The sequence below is a fragment of the Bos taurus genome, chromosome 7 (assembly GCF_002263795.3).
Source record: "Bos taurus isolate L1 Dominette 01449 registration number 42190680 breed Hereford chromosome 7, ARS-UCD2.0, whole genome shotgun sequence".
Classification (NCBI taxonomy): Eukaryota; Metazoa; Chordata; class Mammalia; order Artiodactyla; family Bovidae; genus Bos; species Bos taurus.
Genome location: NC_037334.1, coordinates 10,744,286 through 10,763,478, shown reverse-complemented (window position 1 = coordinate 10,763,478; position 19,193 = coordinate 10,744,286). Strand labels below are relative to the sequence as shown.

The 19,193-nt window shown below is 41.9% G+C and overlaps 1 protein-coding gene and 1 pseudogene across 4 annotated transcripts in view; both read right to left on the bottom strand.

Moving 5' to 3' along the window:
- Positions 1-15,610, bottom strand: part of LOC100299045 (adhesion G protein-coupled receptor E2) — a 295,684-nt gene extending 280,074 nt beyond the window's left edge. For 2 of the 4 annotated variants that reach the window (XM_059888531.1, XM_059888530.1), the window contains exons 1-4: positions 15,231-15,609; positions 1,532-1,585; positions 1,098-1,217; positions 393-548 (exon numbers count right to left, since the gene is read on the bottom strand). In XM_059888531.1, the coding sequence (XP_059744514.1) occupies positions 393-548; positions 1,098-1,217; positions 1,532-1,585; positions 15,231-15,261 (361 nt within the window). In that variant the 5' untranslated portion in view covers positions 15,262-15,609. Of the gene's footprint in view, positions 1-392; positions 549-1,097; positions 1,218-1,531; positions 1,586-15,230 lie in introns of all 4 variants that reach the window. The other 2 variants (XM_059888533.1, XM_059888532.1) reach the window with 2 other exon arrangements.
- A 1,001-nt stretch (positions 15,611-16,611) lies between these two features.
- On the bottom strand, positions 16,612-17,704 carry LOC780971 (protein SET-like; annotated as a pseudogene).
- Positions 17,705-19,193: the final 1,489 nt, after the last annotated feature.

The window sequence follows — 19,193 nt, the reverse complement described above, 5'->3', positions numbered from 1 at the left end:
AGAGATAGGTGAAGTAACTTGTCCAAGGTCACGTAGTGATCTTGGCAAAGTTGCTTTTGTTTTTATTTGTGCAAGATAGGGGTACTTAAAAAAGAAAATAGAAAATCATAATAATATTATCACATCTCCCATGTTAACAGTGATTTCTGAATAAGTGTTCTGGCCAGTGTCACACAGGCAGCTCTCAGGTGGCAAAGCTGGGACCTGGTTCCTTGGCTTGTACCATCTGCCTCTCTGTGCAGGTGGGACAGATACCTGTAAACTGTCCCAACTCAGACCTGGGTGCTACACCTGTAACCAAGGTCCTGTCCCCTGGATGCTTCAGAAATGACTCAGCATTTCAGCCCTGAAATGTCAAAAATGAGAGGCAGGAAATGCAGCCTCATTCTTACCTCGACATGTGTTCTCACTCTCATTCCGGAAGATCATTGCCCCAGAAACAGGCTCATATCCTGGGCTGCATGTGCAGTAGTAGCCCCCTTCCGTGTTCTGGCAGTCTGCTGAACTTCCACAGTCCACTGGTGAGGGCGGTCCACACTCATTGATGTCTGGAACACAACAGGGCAAAGGGTCACCTCCCAAAGATGTGTGTCCCCTCAAGACAGAGATCCCCATCCCCTACCTGACTCTGAAGCACTGGGCCTGATATGTAATCCATGTCTCTCTGGAACGATTTAGACTCTTGGTCAATACTGCTGAGTTTAGGATGCAGCTGGAACAAGCCATCCCTGAAGCTTGTGCAGTCAGCTCTGATCTTCCTAGCCCTCTGACTGGCACCCCAGATTGGGACACAGTGGGCAGTGCTGAAGTGGGGAGTGGGTAGAAGTTTTGCATCTCCCTCCTCAGTCCTGAAAGGACAAACTGAGGCTCAGACTCCAGACTCCTGAAGACCTAGCTCCTCCCCAGAAAGCCAGGATTATTCACGTTATTCATGTCTCATCTCTCCACCTTTGTATGTTTTTGTTTTTCTTTTTTTCTGTCCTTGACAGTTCTGAGGACAAAGCCTGAGGCACCCATCGAATATCCATGTCTCCTATGGGTACTGGGCTGTACCCCACATTCTCTGCATGTCCTGCAACCACCCCAAATCTTCGTACCATCACAGCTTTCCAAGGGGTCCGTGAAGATCTCCCCAGAAAAAGAAATGAATCCTGGAGCACAGCGGCAGGCAGTACCATTGACACATGAGGAGTTTGGAGGGCATGGCAGAGCGCAGGCTGTGGGGGGCAGAAGTGGGGATGGAGACCATCATCAGAAGTTCCAGAGAATGAAAGAAAGCTATCACCTGGGGGTCCATGGGCAGAATGGAAGGAAGCATGAATGGGAGGAAGGGAGGGAGGAAGGGGGAGAGACAATGCTATCCAAACGGGAAGAGCTCAGAACATTCTGGGCATTTGGGTAGAAGAAACAACTTCTCTTGTTCCCAGAGAACCGTTTCTGAACCTCACTTGAAAAATAAGTCTCCTTTTCTCCCTTGTCGGTGAGAGAACCCAGACCCTGGCATGCATTCTCCACCTTTCCCCAGACTCACCTTTACTGTTCTGGGCTGTAGGTCCCATTGGGAACAGCAGCAGCACCAAGAGTCCTGGGGCAGAAAGACAGAGATGACAAAGATAGGAAAATGGAGCTTCAATTTCAACCCTTTCCATGTGGCCACTGCATCCTAGGGAGATGGTGGTGTCTCCACTGCCCACCACTTTCCAGCAGCCTCCCCAAGGTTCCTGTGCTTTGCACAGAACTGAGGACTCTGCCTTTCCCCTGCATCTCCTGGGACTCCACAAGGAATCAGTTACTGACAGGCACAGCCCTCATGGAGCCTCAGGTGCTAGATGTAAAGGTACAGAGTATACACAGAGAGCTGATAACAAGGACACATCTTAGAAACTCCAACCTTTCCCAAATGAGGGGGCATATTTGAAGGAGGAAGAAAGTCCTCAGATTGGTGCCTTTGCCCATACTCAGATTCTTGATCCTCTGGCAATGGCTGAAACCTCTCTGGATTTCTCTCCAGGATGGTTTCTCCTGTTGAAGTTACATGTTTCAGGACACATAGGAAAAGCATGGATATTGCAGTCCAAGATTGGAGTTATACAGTGGCCTCTCTAGGTTCAGCAGCCATAGCTGCTATGGTTCCCTGCAGATGAGCTCCTGGCCTTTCTATAGTGCACTGAGGTCACAGCTCCTCTGCTTGATTTCAGTCCAGGCCTGAAAGGAATCACTGGCAGCAGTAGGTTTTGTGATATGAAACCACTGTGGGTGTAAAGGGATCAAGTATACCTACAAAGAGTACCCAGTCTGTGATCCCATCCAAGTGAGAAGTTGAACCCTAAGAAAAATCTTTTCAGAGCTGTGTGCTTTACAGGATATTTCTTCTGAGGCAAAGATAAAAAAGAATTCCTCTTCAGGCTGTACTGCCATTTCAACACTGTTATGTGACAGAGGATCCTGGTGGAGAATGAATTTGAAGACCCAAGTCTGCATACAAACTTTCACTTGATGGCGACGTGTCTTTGGAAATGTCACCTGTCCTTTGAAGCACAATTTCCCCAATGCAAAATGAGTTGTTCTTCAGTTGTTAAGCCGTGTCCAACTCTTTGTGGCCCCATAGACTGCAGCACATCAGGCTTCTCTGTCCTCCACTACCTCCCAGAGTTTGCTGAAACTCATGTCCCTTGAGTCAATGATGCTATCCAAACATCTCCTCTTCTATTGCCCCCTTCTCCTCATGCCCTCAATTTTTCCCAGCATCAGCGTTTTTTTTTTCCCCCCAGTGTGTCAGCTCTTTGCATCAGGTAGCCTAAGTATTGGAGCTTCAGCTTCAGCATCACTCCTTTCAAAGAATATTCAGAGTTGATTTTCTTTAGAATTGACTGGTTTGATCAAATGAGTGCAATGGTAGTAATAGCATAATGGCATAAGCTTTATTTCAGTTGTAGATGACTGAAGACTAATAAGGTTTAGTTGATATTATGGTTAATTTTATGTAGTAATGTGGCTGGGCCGCTGTACCCACATATTTGGTCTCACACTAGTCTGGATATTGCTGTGAAGGTGTTACATGAACTAGCATTGTTTGGCAGGAAAAATAATTTCTTCCATCTTTATCTTATAGTGGATCACAGTTGATTAACAATGTTGTGTTAGTTTCAAGTGTATAGCAAAGTGATTCATTACACATATACGTATATCTATTCTTTTACAAATTATTTTTGCATTTAGGCTATTACAGAATATTGAGTAGAGTTCCCTGTGCTATGCAATAGGTGCTTGTTGATTATCTATGTTAAATATAGCAGTGGGTACATGTGAATCCCAAACTCCCAATCTATCTCTCATCCCCTACTTCCCCCCTGTAATCATAAGCTTATTTTCTAAGTCAGTGAGTCTGTTTCTGAGTTAACATTTACATCAGTAGACTCTGAATAAAGCACATTACCCTCCATAATTTAGGTGAACCTCATCCAATCAGTTAAAGGCCTAAGAGGAAAAAGAAAATTGATCTCCTTGAAGAAAAAAAAAAAAAAAAAAAAGCTTCTGGAGGCCCTCGAATGTGAGATGCAACATCAGGTCATCCTGGGTTTCCAGTGTGCTGCTGGTTCTTGAGGTTTTTGGGCTTTCCAACCTCCACAATTTCATGAATCAGTTTCTTAAATAAAATCCTTTCTCACCTCTATTGATTCATCCTATTGGTTCTGTTCCTCTTGAGAACCTGGGCTAATATAGGTGGTAAAATGAGAAATCTTAGTTAAGTTTCACTAGGAATGTATTTCACCAACTTGGGACTTTCCTGGTAGTCCAATGGGCAGGAATCTGCCTGCCAATGCAGGGGACACAAATTCAATTCCTGGTCCGGATGGTCCCACATGCTGCAGAACAACTTAACCCCGTGAGCCACAGCCACACACATAGAGCCCATGCTCTGCAATGAGAAGCCACCAGAGTTTGGAGGAGAATGGGTTCATATAGATGTATGGCTGAGTCCCTTTGCTGCCCACCTGAAACTATCATAACATTGTTAATCGGCTATGAAAAGTAAAAGTGAAAGTCGCTCAGTTTTGTCCGGCTCTTTGGACCCCATGGACTATACAGTCCATGGAATTGTTCAGGCCAGAATAGCAGAGTGGGTAGCCTTTCCCTTTTCCTGGGAATCTTCCCAACCTAGGGATCAAACCCAGGTCTCCCACATTGCTTGCGATTCTTTACCAGCTGAACCACAATGGACGCCCAAGAATATTGGAGTAGCTAGCCTATCCCTTAATCAGCTATATGCCAATATGTAATACGAAGTTTTTTAAAAGAGGGAGTTGGGGGTGGTCCTAAGATGGTGGAGGAATAGGACAGGGAGACCACTTTCTCCCCCACAAATTCATGGAAAGAACATTTGAAGCCTGAGCAAATTCCACAAAACAACTTCTGAATGCTGGTAGAGGTCATCAGGCACCAGAAAGGCAGCCCATCGTCTTTGAAAGGAGATGGGACAAAATATAAAAGATATGAGAGACAAAAGAGGTAGGGACGGAGATCTGTCCCAGGAAGGGAGTCTTAAAAAAGAGAGAAGTTTCCAAACACGAGGAAACACTCTCACCTGCGGGTCTGTGGCAAGTCTTGGAATCTCATAGGGCAACATAAGTGCAAGGAAAAATAAATAAATACCTACTTAAACCTGACAGATTCTGTGCCTAACGGCAACTTCCAGCGGAAAAGCAGCCCAGATGCTAGCATCCACCGCTAGCAAGTGGGGGCTGGGCAGGGAGGCGAGGGCTGCATTGCTTAGGGTAAGGACCTGGCCTGAATGCCCCGACGACAATCTGGGGGAACTAACATGAGATATCAACCCAGACTGGGGGATAGCCAGAGAGAGAGAGATAGAGAGAGAGAGAGAGAGAGAGAGAGAGAGAGAGAGAGAGAGTGAGAGAAAGAGAGAACTATCCAGTGAAAAGCTCTAACCTAAGACACTGCCAGGCCTGCTCACAGAACAAAGGACTGAGCAGAGCTAGCCAGCTGTGGACTGGCCCATCCCCCACGGGAGACAGGCAGGCGGGAGCAGCCAGAGCTGGAAGGGGGCAATCGTGGCTCCAGAGAGGCATCCTCTACCAAACTGAAAGCAGGCTTCATTGCTAACCAAGACTTCTTGGGATTCTGGATGGTTGACATTCACCAGGAGGGTCATAGCCAGAGATCAGCTCCCCAGAAGAGACACACGGCACACCTGAGAAGGTGCGCCCATTGTGCACCCAGAAAACTGAGCGGCTGAGATGGGGGAGGGGATAAGATGCACCCCCCACCTGGGGGTGACTGTGCTCGCCAAGCACCTGATCATCTGAGCTGCTTGGACCTGGGACGGGCACAGAATGCAGGCCCAACCCAGTCTGTGCCTTTGTGGAGTACCTGAGAACCTGAACCTGAGTGGCTTAAGCCTGGGAAGTGCACGCAACCCAGGGCCCACCTCAGACTGTTCCAGCAGAGCAATCTAGAGCCTGAGGAGTGTAGACCATGAAAGCACACACGCTGTGAGCGGGGGCAAACCCAGTGTGGCCGAGACACTGTGAGCACTCCACACACACGCCAGTGATATTTGTTTGCAGTGTTCCTCCCTCTCCACAGCACGACTGAACAAGTGAGCCTAAAAAAGTGACCACCATCGCCCTCTTGTGTCAGGGCAGAAATTACACACTGTAGAGACCAGCAAACAGAAGAAGCTAAAATAAACAGAGGGAACCACTTTGGAAGTGACAGGTGCAAAAGATTAAAACCCTGTAGTTAGCACTGACTACATAGGAAGGGGCCTATAGATCTTGAGAAGTATAAGCTGGATCAAGGAACTATCTGAAAATGAATTGACCCCACACTGTCCGCAACAGCTCCAGAGAAATTCCTAGATACATTTTTATTATTATCATTTTTTAAATTAAAAAATTAAAAAAAATTTTAAGTATTCCTCCTTTAATTTTCATTTTTTAACCTACTATTACCTTGAAAAAAAAAAGACCCTATTTTTAAGCAAACTTCACATATATATTTTATTATTTTTGTGACTTTGTTCTGTTTTTTTAATATTGTATTTTTGAGAGTCTAGCCTCTACCCTAGATTTTTAATCTTTGCTTTTTGATATTTGTTATCAATTTTGTACCTTTAAGAACCCAATCTTCAGTACCCAGTTTTACTTGGGAGCAAGATTACTAGCTTGACTGATCTCTCCCCCTTTGGACTCTCCTTTTTCTCCACTACGTTGCCTCTATCTCCTCCCTCCCACTTCTCTTCTCTACCCAACTCTGTGAATCTCTTTGTGTGTTCCAGGCTGTGGAGAACACTTAGGGAACTGATTACTGGCTGGATCTGTCTCTCTCCTTTTGATTCTCCCTTTTATCCTCCTGGCCACCTCTGTCTCTTTTCTCCCTCGTCTCTTCTCTGTGTAACTCCATGAACATCTCTAAGCAGTCCAGACTGTGGAGAGCACATAGGGAAATGATTACTAGCTAGATTGCTCTCTCTGCTTTTGGTCCCCCATCTTCTTCTCCTGGTCCCCTTTATCTCCCTCCTCCCTCTTCTCTTCTCCAGGTAACACTGTGAACCTCTCTGGGTGTCCCTCACTGTGGAGAAACTTTTCATCATTAACCAAGATGTTTTATCATTGGTGCTATAGAGATGGAGAAGTCTTGAGGCTACTGTAAGAATAAGACTGAAAACCAGAGGCAGGAGGCTTAAGTCCAAAACCTGAGAACACCAGAGAACTCCTGACTCCAGGGAACATTAATCAATAAGAGCTCATCAAAAGCCTCCATACCTACACTGAAACCAAGCACCACCCAAGAGCCAACCAGTTCCAGAGCAAGACATACCATGCAAACTCTCCAGCAACACAGGGACATAGCCCTGAGCTTCAATATACAGGCTGCCCAAAGTCACAGCAAACCCATAGATATCTCAAAACTCATTACTGGGCACTTCATTGCACTCCAGAGAGAAGAGATCCAGCTCCATCCACCAGAACACCGACATAAGATTTCCTAACCTAGAAACCTTGACAAGCCACCCTTCCAGCCCCACCCGAAGCAAGAAACCTCCACAATAAAGAGGAACCACAAACTGCCAGAATATGGAAAGGCTACCCGAAACAGAGCAATATAAACAAGATGCAAAGGCAGAGAAATACTCAGCAAGTAAAGGAACAGGATAAATGCCCACCAAACCAAACAAAAGAGGAAGAGATAGGATATCTACCTGATAAAGAAGTCTGAATGATGATAGTAAAAATGATTCAAAATCTTGAAAATAAAATGGAGTTATGGATAAATAACCTGGAGACAAGGATTGAAAACGTGCAAGAAATGCTTAACAAGGGCCTAGAAGAAATAAAAAAGAGTCATTATATAATGAATAATGCAATAATGAGACCAAAAACACTCTGGAGGGAACCAAAAGTAGAATAACAGAGGAGGAAGATAGGATAAGTGAGGTAGAAGATAGAATGGTGGAAATAAATGAATCAGAGAGGAAAAAAGAAAAAAGAATTAAAAGAAATGAGGACAATCTCAGAGACCTCGGGGACAATGTTAAATGCCCCAACATTCGAATCATAGGAGTCCCAGAAAAAGAAGATGAAAAGAAAGACCATGAGAAAATACTTGAGGAGATAATAGTTGAAAACTTCCTTAAAATGGGGAAGGAAATAATTACCTAAATCCAAAAAACCCAGAGAGTCCCAAACAGGATAAACTCAAGGCGAAACACCCCAAGACACATATTAATCAAATTAACAAATATCAAACACAAAGAACAAATATTAAAAGCAGCAAGGGAAAAACACCAAATAACACACAAGGGGATTCCCATAAGGATAACAGCTGATCTTTCAATAGAAACTCTTCAGGCCAGAAGGGAATGGCAGGACATACTTAAAGTGACGAAAGAGAAAAACCTACAACCCAGATTACTGTACCCAGCAAGGATCTCATTCAAATATGAAGGAGAAATCAAAAGCTTTACAGACAAGCAGAAGCTGAGAGAATTCAGCACCACCAAACCAGCTCTCCAACAAATGTTAAAGGATCTTCTCTAGACAGAAAACACAGAAAAGTGGATAAACTCGAACCCAAAACAACAAAGTAAATGGCAACTGGATCATATTTATCAATAATTACCTTAAATGTAAATGGGTTGAATGCCCCAACCAAAAGACAAAGACTGGCTGAATGGACACAAAAACAAGACCCCTATATATGCTGTCTACAAGAGACCCACCTCAAAACAAGGGAAACATACAGACTGAAAGTGAAGGGCTGAAAAAAGATGTTTCATGCAACTGGAGACCAAAAAAAAAAAAAAAAAAAGCAGGAGCAGCAATACTCATATCAGATAAAATAGTCTTTGAAATAAAGGCTGTGAAAAGAGACAGAGAAGGATACTACATAATGATCAAAGGATCAATCCAAGAAGAATATACAACAATTATAAATATATATGCACCCAACATAGGAGCATCACATTATGTAAGGGAAATGCTAACAAGTAAAAAGGGGGAAATTAACAATAACACAATAATAGTGGGAGACTTTAATACACCACTCACACCTATGGATAGATCAACTAAACAGAAAACTAACAAGGAAACACAAACTTTAAATGATACAATAGACAGTTAGACATAATTGATATCTATAGGACATTTTACCCCAAGACAACGAATTTCACCTTTTTCTCAAGTGCACATGGAACCTTCTCCAGGATTGATGACATCCTGGGCCATAAATCTAGTCTTGGTAAATTAAAAAAATTCAATCATTCCAAGCATCTTTTCTGAACACAGTGTAGTAAGATTAAATGTCAATTACAGGGGAAAAGCTATTAAAAATTCCAACATATGGAGGCTGAACAACATGCTGCTGAATAACCAACAAATCACAGAAGAAATAAAAGAGAAATCAAAAGATACATAAAAATGAATGAAAATGAAAACACAACAACCCAAAACCTATGGGACACTGTAAAAGCAGTGCTAAGGGGAAGGTTCATAGCAATACAAGCTTATCTCAATATATAAGAAAAAAGTCAAACAAATAACCTAACTCTACACCTAAAGCAACTAGAAAAGGAAGAAATGAAGAACCCCAGGGTTAGTAGGAGAAAGAAATCTTAAAAACTAAGGCAGAAATAAATGCAAAAGAAACATAGGAGACCACAGCAAAAATCAACAAAGCCAGGCTGATCAGACTTTATTTTTCTGGGCTCCAAAATCACTACAGATAGTGACTGCAGCCATGAAATTAAAAGACGCTTACTCCTTGGAAGGAAAGTTATGACCAACCTAGATGGCATATTCAAAAGCAGAGACATTACTTTGCCAACAAAGGTTCGTCTAGTCAAGGCTATGGTTTTTCCTGTGGTCATGTATGGATGTGAGAGTTGGACAATGAAGAAGGCTGAGCGCCGAAGAATTGATGCTTTTGAACTGTGGTGTTGGAGAAGACTCTTGAGAGTCCCTTGGACTTCAAGGAGATCCAACCAGTCCATTCTGAAGGAGATCAGCCCTGGGATTTCTTTGGAAGGAATGATGCTAAAGCTGAAACTGAAGTACTTTGGCCACTGTTGGGGGCCAGAGTGAGGTACTCCGCCCGTGGCAAAGGTCATGAGGAAGGAGGCTCGACCTACGCAAAGGTGGGATCGAGCCTCAGGAGTCCCCCTGGAAATCCTCGAGCATCTACCCCCATAACCAGAGCCTTACTGCTTTACTACTTTGTGCTCCTACCTACACCTCTGACTTTACGGGGGGCTGTCCCCCACCACCTCTTTTGGAGAAGGAGTTAACTTAGAGCTCCAGTTAATAAAAACTCCTGGGTGTGACAAGAGTGTTTCAACCTACAAACTCCTCTCAAAGTTCTCTAGCCTGCCTGACAGGCTTGTCCGGCCACATGTGATTGCTCACAGCCTCCCAACCGTGAGAGGCACGAGATGCTTTAAACCTTCTAAAAACAGGTTCCTTAGAAAAGTTAGAAAACTATTAGTATAAGTATAATGGGCTGATTAGAAATTGTATTGGTGAAGGGTTTTTCATTTGTTGAGCCAATGTTTGTTGCTAAGTCTCCATATCCCCTGCCCTTACACACATTAATGAATATATAGAAGAAATAAGTATTAACCTTTGATATTAACCACGTTAGACCTTAGGCTAAGTAAATTCTTTCCTTAACTAAAACCCACTACACCCTCACCCTATAGGAATGTAACTTTATTTGGGTGGTGTCTGTTTTAAGAATAATCACCCCTGGAGAAATAAGTGTCCTGGTTGACTGACAGCTGTCACAAGGAGAGGGTCGTAAATTGTCAGCAGGCCCCCTGGCCAGAAGATGATGTAACACCCCTAAGACCTCTCTATACATTTGTATGAAACACCTGACTTTGATAAAAGTCAGGACTGCTGACCCCCCGTGACTTTTGCATAACATCTCAATGTATAAAAGTAGATCATGGAAAATAAAGAATTGGGATCAGTTTCTCGAAATACTGGTCTCCCCATGTCGCTCTCTCTCCCAAATTCTGGCTGAGTCTCCATCTGGAGTGCGGAACCCGCCATGCTTGCTAATTATGCCTGGGCTTCTAAGATCCGACTGGGGAGGCCTCAGTGTCTCCTCTCCTTTGGGAGAACGGAAGGACGCCTGTGGCCTACGTAAGTGGTGCAAACTTCTTGTCTTGAAGTTTTATTGGTCTCCCGCATAAACCAAGCTACTCAGCCTCTTTTCTCCACTGAATTTTCCTACTGAGCTATCCTTATTCTATTACTCTTTATATCCTTAATTAACGTTTAATTAAGCAATTATTTCCTGATCCTCGCCTACGCCATCTCTCCTTCAAATACCCTGGATCAGCCAGGGCTGGACCCTGGCAGGCCACCTCATGTGAAGAGTTGACTCATTGGAAAAGTCTCTGATGCTGGGAGGGATTGGGGGCAGGAGGAGAAGGGGACGACAGAGGATGAGATGGCTGGATGGCATCACTGACTCGATGGACGTGAGTCTGAGTGAACTCCAGGAGTTGGTGATGGACAGGGAGGCCTGGCGTGCTGGGATTCATGGGGTTGCAAAGAGTCAAACACGACTGAGTGACTGATCTGATCTGATCTGATCTGAAGCTGGTTCTTTGAGAGGCTAAGTACAATTGACAAACCATTAGACAGACTCATCAAGAAACAAAGGGAGAAGAATGAAATCAACATAATTAGAAATGAAAATGGAGAGATCATAACAGACAACACAGAAATACAAAGGATCATAAAAGAATACTATCAGCAACTATATGCCAATAAAATGGAAAACTTGGAAGAAATGGACAAATTCTTAGAAAAGCACAACTTTCCAAAACTGAAACAGGAAGAAATAGAAAAATCTTAACAGACACACCACAAGCACGGAAATTGAAACTGTAATCAGAAATCTTCCGGCAAACAAAAGCCCAGGAAAAGACGGCTTCACAGCTGAATTCTACCAAAAATTTAGAGAAGGGCTAAAGTGAAGAGGAACTAAAAAGCCTCTTGATGAAAGTGAAAGAGGAGAGTGAAAAAGTTGGCTTAAAGCTCAACATTCAGAAAACTAAGATCATGGCATCTGGTCCCATCACTTCATGGCAAATAGATGGGGAAACAGAGGAAACAGTGTCAGACTTTAATTTTGGGGCTCCAAAATCACTCCAGATGGTGATTGCAGCCATGAAATTAAAAGACACTTACTCCTTGGAAGGAAAGTCATGACCAACCTAGATAGCATATTAAAGTGCAGAGACATTACTTTGCCAACAAAGGTCCATGTAGTCAAGGTTATGGTTTTTCCAGTGGTCATGTGTGGAAGTGAGAATTGGACTGTGAAGAAAGCTGAGTGCCGAAGAATTAATGCTTTTGAACTGTGGTGCTGGAGAAGACTCTTGAGAGTCCCTTGGACTGCAAGGAGATCCAACCAGTCCATTCTAAAGGAGTTCAGTCCTGGGTGTTCATTGGAAGGACTGATGCTAAAGCTGAAACTCTAATACTTTGGCCACCTCATACAAAGAACTATCTCATTGGAAAAGACTGATGCTGGGAGGGATCAGGGGCAAGAAGAGAAGGGGACGACAGAGGATGAGATAGCTGGATGGCATTACCGACTTGATGTACATGAGTTTGAGTGAACTCCGGGAGTTGGTGATGGACAGGGAGGCCTGTCATGCTGCGATTCATGGGATCACAGAGTCGGACAGGACTGAACGACTGAAGTGAATTGAACTGAACACCTATCCTACTCAAACTCTTCCAGAAAATTGCAGGGGAATGTACCCTTCCAAACTCATTCTATGAGGCCACCATCACCCTAATACCAAAACTTGACAAAGATGCCACAAAAAAGAAAACTACAGGCCAATATCACTGATGAACATAGATGCAAAAATCCTTAACAAAATTCTAGCAATCAGAATTCAACAACATATGAAAAAGATCATACATCATGACCAAGTGGGCTTTATCCCAGGGATACAAAGATTGTTTAATATCCGCAAATCAATGAATGTAATACACCACATTAACTAATTGTAAGATAAAAACCATATGATTATCTCAATAGATGCAAAGAAAGCCTTTGACAAAATTCATTAACATCCATTTATGATAAAAACTCTCCAGAAAGCAGGAATAGAAAGAACATACCTCAACATAATAAAAGCTATATATGACAAACCCACACCAAACATTATCCTCAATGGTGAAAAATTGAAATAATTTCCTCTAAAGTCAGGAAAACAACAAGGGTGCCCACTCTCACGACTACTATTCAACATAGTTTTGGAAGTTTTGGTCACAGCAATCAGAGCAGAAAAAGAAATAGAAGGAATCCAAATTGGAAAAGAAGAAGTAAAACTCTCACTGTTTTCAGATGACATGATCCTCTACATAGAACCCTAAAGACTCCACCAGAAAATTACTAGAGCTAATCAATGAATATAGTAAGGTTGCAGGATATAAAGCTAACACACAGAAATCCCTTGCATTCCTATACACTAACAATGAGAAAACAGAAAGAGAAATTAAGGAAACAATTCCATTCACCATTGCAATGAAAAGAATTAAATACTTAGGAATATATCTATCTAAAGAAATAAAAGATATATATATATATAAAACTATAAAACACTGGTGAAAGAAATTAAATAGGACATATGTAGATGGAGAAATAGACCATGTTCATGGATTGGAAGAATCAATATAGTGAAAATGAGTATATTACCCAAAGCAATCTGTAGATTCTATGCAATCCCTATCAAGCTACCAACAGTATTTTTCAGAGAACTAGAACAAATAATTTCACAATTTGTATGGAAATACAAAAAACCTCGAATAGCCAAAGCGATCTTGAGAAAGAAGAATGGAACTGGAGGAATCAACTTGCCTGACTTCAAAGCCACAGTCATCAAGAAAGTATGTACTGGCACAAAGACAGAAATATAGATCAATGGAACAAAATAGAAAGCCCAGAGATAAGTCCACACACCTATGGACACCTTATCTTTGACAAAGGAGGCAAGAATATACAATGGAGAAAAGACAATCTCTTTAACAAGTGGTGCTGGGAAAACTGGTCAACCATTTGTAAAATAATGAAACTAGAGCATTTTCTAACACCATACACAGAAATAAACTCAAAATGGATTAAAGATATGAATGTAAGACCAGAAAATATACAACTCCTAGAGGAGAACATAGGCAAAACACTCTCTGACATAAATCACAGCAGGATCCTCTATGACCCACCTACCAGAATATTGGAAATAAAAGCAAAAATAAACAAATGGGACCTAATTAAATTTAAAAGCTTCTGCATGACAAAGAATTAATCTCAAAAATATACAAGCAACTCCTGCAGCTCAATTCCAGAAAAATAAATGACCCAATCAAAAAATGGGCCAAAGAACTAAACAGACATCTCTCCAAAGAAGACATACAGATGACTAACAAACACATGAGAAGATGCTCAACATCACTCATTATCAGCGAAATGCAAATCAAAACCACAATGAGGTACCATTTCATGCCAGTCAGAATGGCTGCTATCCAAAAGTCTATGAGCAATAAATGCTGGAGAGGGAGTGGAGAAAAGGGAACCCTCTTACACTGTTGGTGGGAATCCAGACTAGTACAGCTAGTATGGAGAACAGTGGAGATTCCTTAAAAAACTAGAAATAGAACTGCCATATGGCCCAGCAATCCCACTGCTGGGCACACACACCAAGGAAACCAGAATTGAAAGAGGCACATGTACCACAATGTTCATCACAGCACTGTTTATAATAGCCAGGATAAGGAAGCAACCTAGATGTTCATCAGCAGATGAATGGATAAGAAAACTGTGGTACATATACACAATGGAATATTACTCAGCCATTAAAAAGAATACATTTGAATCGGTTCTAATGAGGTGGATGAAACTGGAGCCTATTATACAGAGTGAAGTAAGCCAGAAAGAAAAACACCAATACAGTATACTAACGCATATAAATGGAATTTAGAAAGGTGGTAACGATAACCCGGTATGCGTGACAGAAGAAGAGGCACAGATGTATAGAGCAGTCTTTTGGACTCTGTGGGAGAGGTTGAGGGTGGGATCATTTGCGAGAATGGCATCGAAACATGTATATTATCATATGTGAAATGGATCGCCAGTCCAGGTTCAATGCATGAGACAAGGTGCTCGGGGCTGGTGTACTGGGATGACCCAGAGGGATGGGATGGGGAGGGAGGTGGGAGGCGTGTTCAGGATGTGGAACACATGTACAGCCATGGCGGATTCATGTCAATGTATGGCAATACCACTATAATATTGTAAATTAATTAGCCTCCAATTAATATAAATACACTTATATTAAAAAAATAAAAGATGGAGTTGCCAAAAAAATGAGAAGCCCTTGCACTGCAACCAAGAGGAGCCTCCATGCACAGCAAACAGAGAAAGCCCACATACAACAGCAAGGACCCAGCACAACCAAAAATATAAATTAAGTAACTAATTAAAAGTTTCACCAACCTTCTCCTTTGAGAACTTAACATAATTGAGTTAATACCCTTCTTAAATTTCCTTCCCTGCTTTCCTTTGTAAAGATAGTGGGAAAACCAGAAAAAAACTTTTAAAAGTAAAGAACAGAGGAAATTCTCAAACTGGATAAAGAGTCTCGGACAGCTTTAGTTGTCTAACTCCATCGTTATAATTCTACTTACCTGGAAGCAAACTTAGATACTTGTTTCTCATGGTGCAGAGAGCAGAAAGCCCAGCCACAGAAGATGTCTTATCTTTCTCTGTGTGTGGGGGAGGGACTTTTGGCTTTCAGTATGACTTCTGCTTTTCATGGGGCTCATCCAGGTGGCGCTTGTGGTAAAGAATCTACCTGCCAAAGCAGGAGACTGAAGAGACATGGGTTTGATAGCTGTGTTGGGAAGATCCCCTGGACGAGGGCATGGTGATCCACTCCAGTATTCTTGCCTGGAGAATCTTGTGGACAGAGGAGCCTGGCAGGCTATGGCCCATAGGGTCACATAGAGTCGGACATGACTGAAGCGACTTAGTGCACACGTATCCTGCTTTTCATTACTTAACAGGAAATCACTGGTCTGGATGTTTCTTCCTCCTGTTTTGCCTGATGATTACTTCTCTGAAATTTCTAAGCATTTGCATAGCATTACTGGTATTTGTAGCTCAAGACTCTTCAAAAGTGGTTTTTATATTGTTTTGATATATGAAGACCTCCTATATCAAACATGAAGACTCATTTTACTGGTCTTTTTGCATGTATGAGGACCTTGGTTCAGAGTGAATATAATTATTTATTTGCTATATATTAACAGATTAAAAAATATTTTTGTGTACACATTTAGTTTTATTGTAACCAAGCAACTTGTACACGTTTAACGTTTAAAACTGAGCATTATCTTTCCTTTCCAGTGAAACAAAAAGAAAAGTTTAAGAATAAACAGGGGCAAAATTACAATAGAGAACTTTGATAGCAAATAAGATCCTACAGGTTCTGCTGATTCTCCCAGCAAGCGGCAGGGCTCAAGTCATCATTAGGAGAGAATTTTATTTTAAAATGTCACCTTAAACTGCAAGGATTTGCATTAAACATCACAATTAAACATGCCAAAGGAGAAGCCATGTTGTCAAAATGCCCACTTAACCCACCCAAACATCTGAAACCCACCCTTTCTAACCTTCTATAAACCCCGTTTTTAAAGTATTTTTTCTTTTTTTTAAACAAGAGAAAGTAGACAGATACATGTTGGTAAATGCTAACTGTCCATATTCATATAGAGACACAGTGTACTCTCTGAGCCCAATATACAGAGAAGAGAGGAAAAAAGCTAGAATTCATGCACTACTACACAGGGGCCTAGAACCCTTCAGTTTCCAGCAGAGCTAAGGGAGCAGGAGGTTTTTCTTTTTTCCCTACAGAGCATGGTGGTGTTGATTTCCATAAAATTTTTGTTGAGACAGGAAGGGATAAAAATGAATTTGGAACAGAAATGGGTAGAGATTCCTTACTGAAGAATCTAGTATTCTTCTAGCATCACTGAATTCTTCTCAAGGTATTCCCCCCCCCCCACCTTCACCCCCCAAATAAGTTTTAAGCCATGGTATAAAGGGAAAAGAGACTTCAAAAGCAGGGCTCTGAGAACAAGAGGAGAGAATAAAAAAGACTGCTACTTGCTTTCAGGGACTTGAGAAAATAAAAAAAGGTTGGAATCCACCATCGTTCCTTTCATTAGTCATCTATCTCCTTCATCTTCCTCTCCTTCCTCCCCCTCATCTTCTTCACCTTCATTCTCATTCCCTTCTTCATCAGTATCTTCCAATCCTTCATCCTCTTCATCATTGTTGTCTTCTTCTCCTTCCCCTTCCTCATCATCCATGTCAGGAACCAAGTAGTACTGTAATGGATTTGGCAAATATCATCTTTGATGACCTCTCCTAACTCATCTGTACCTGCATCAGAATGATCAGTAAACCAGGTGAAGAAGCTTTCTGGTTCCTGATGCTGTCTCTTCCTGCTGGCTTTATTCTGTGTTTGACCTGATTGTTTCATCAAATCCTTTTCAGATTTCCATTTGATTTCAGTGGACTTTGAAGATGGGTCACCACTCTCATTCAGATGAAATTCGTTGGAGAGAATTTTGTTTTCAAAGTAAGGGTTTTCATCAAAGTAAAAATCTATTCTTGAACCTGATTTAATGTTTTCAAATTCTGTCAATTTGACTCTTGTCAAATAACGTAGTGCCTCTTCATCTTCCTCCCCAAGCTGTGCAGACACTTGTGGATGGTGATCAAATATTGCTACCCCAAATTTTGGGATTTTTGCCATCAATTCTGACCACTTTTGAAAAAATGGTTGGTGAAGTTTGTTATATTTCTATGCTACTTTCAAAATCTCCTCACTGGCTTGTTCATTAAGTCTATCTCATTTTGCACTTCATCAATATGCTCAATTGCTTCTTGCTATTCTTTTTCTTCCTTCAGTGAAGTTGAAGAAGCACATGCGTCGTCTGGCCTGGAGGCAGGAGTTGGCCTCGCTTTCTTTGGTTTCTTCACTTGGGGTGGAAGTGAAGACTGGTGTATGGGGGCCATGCTGGGAAAAAAAAAAAAAAAGAAGCCAAGAACAAGCTCAGAGAACTCAGACTTTTTTATTTTTAAATTTTATTTTGAAATATAGATTAAGAGGAAGTTGCAAAACACTACCGAGCAGTCCTGTGTAATCTTCAGTCTTTTTCCCACAAAGATTACATTTTCATATAATGATAGTCCAATATTTAAATGAAGAAACTGACATTGGTATGATGTGTGTGTGTAATTCCATGTCATTTTATCATATATGTAGATTCCTGCAACTGTCACTGCAATCAAGATCCATCAATATTCCATCACCACAAAGATTTCCCTCATGCCACCAAAGCATCCCTAAACCTTGGCAGGTCTAAAACTAAGGATTTTATTCTTCAACAAAGCTCAACAGAGTTGAGATTCATATTTGGTGGTGAAAGAAAATATTCCTGATATGTTTTTAAAGATAAGAAAAATATATCCCTCAAATTTTCTGGAAGTCTGTGTGATGGAATTATGATAATTTTGTTTGTTTGCATTTTTAAACTTTTACTGTTTTCTATGTGACTATGATTATCAGTTCTGCTAGAGCTGCCACAACAAAATATAGAATGAGTGTCTCAAAGAGCTGAAATTTATTTTCTCACAATTCTGGGGCTGGATGTCCAAGATCAAGTGCTGGAAGGGTTGGTTTCTAATGAAAGCAAGCCCTCTCTGGGCTTGTACCTGGCCCTGTTCTCATTGTGTCCTCATATGACCCTTTCCCATCTATGTGGAAAGGCAGTAATCACTGGTGTCCTCTAGTTCTAAAAGTAAAGCTCTTCATGCTCCATCTCTTGGACATGACAACACCGGTGTCCTATTCCCTCACTCTTCCCTTGGCCTCCGTTCCCCTGATAAAGTGCTTCTGTGCTGCTCTGTAGTGTCACTGACACCCCCAAATCTCCATACTGTTGTCCATAGTGGCTGTACCAGTTTACATTCCCACCAACATGTAGGAGGGGTCCCTTTCCCCCACATCTTCTCCAGCACTTGTTGTTTGTAGAATTTTGGTGATGGCCATCCTGACCAGTGTGAGGTGATACTTCTTTACAGTTTTGATTTGCATGTCTCTAATAATCAGTGATGTTGAGCATCATTCATATCCTTTTTGGCCATCTCTACAGATGGTGACGGCAGCCATGAAATTAAAAGACGCTTACTCCTTGGAAGGAAAGTTATGTCCAACCTAGATAGCATACTGAAAAGCAGAGACATTACTTTGCCAACAAAGGTTCGTCTAGTCAAGGCTATGGTTTTTCCTGTGGTCATGTATGGATGTGAGAGTTGGACTGTGAAGAAGGCTGAGCACCAAAGGATTGATGCTTTTGAACTGTGGTGTTGGAGAAGACTCTTGAGAGTTCCTTGGACTGCAAGGAGATCCAACCAGTCCATTCTGAAGGAGATCAGCCCTGGGATTTCTTTGGAAGGAATGATGCTAAAGCTGAAACTCCAGTACTTTGGCCACCTCATGCAAAGAGTTGACTCATTGGAAAAGACTCTGATGCTGGGAGGGATTGGGGGCAAGAGGAGAAGGGGATGACAGAGGATGA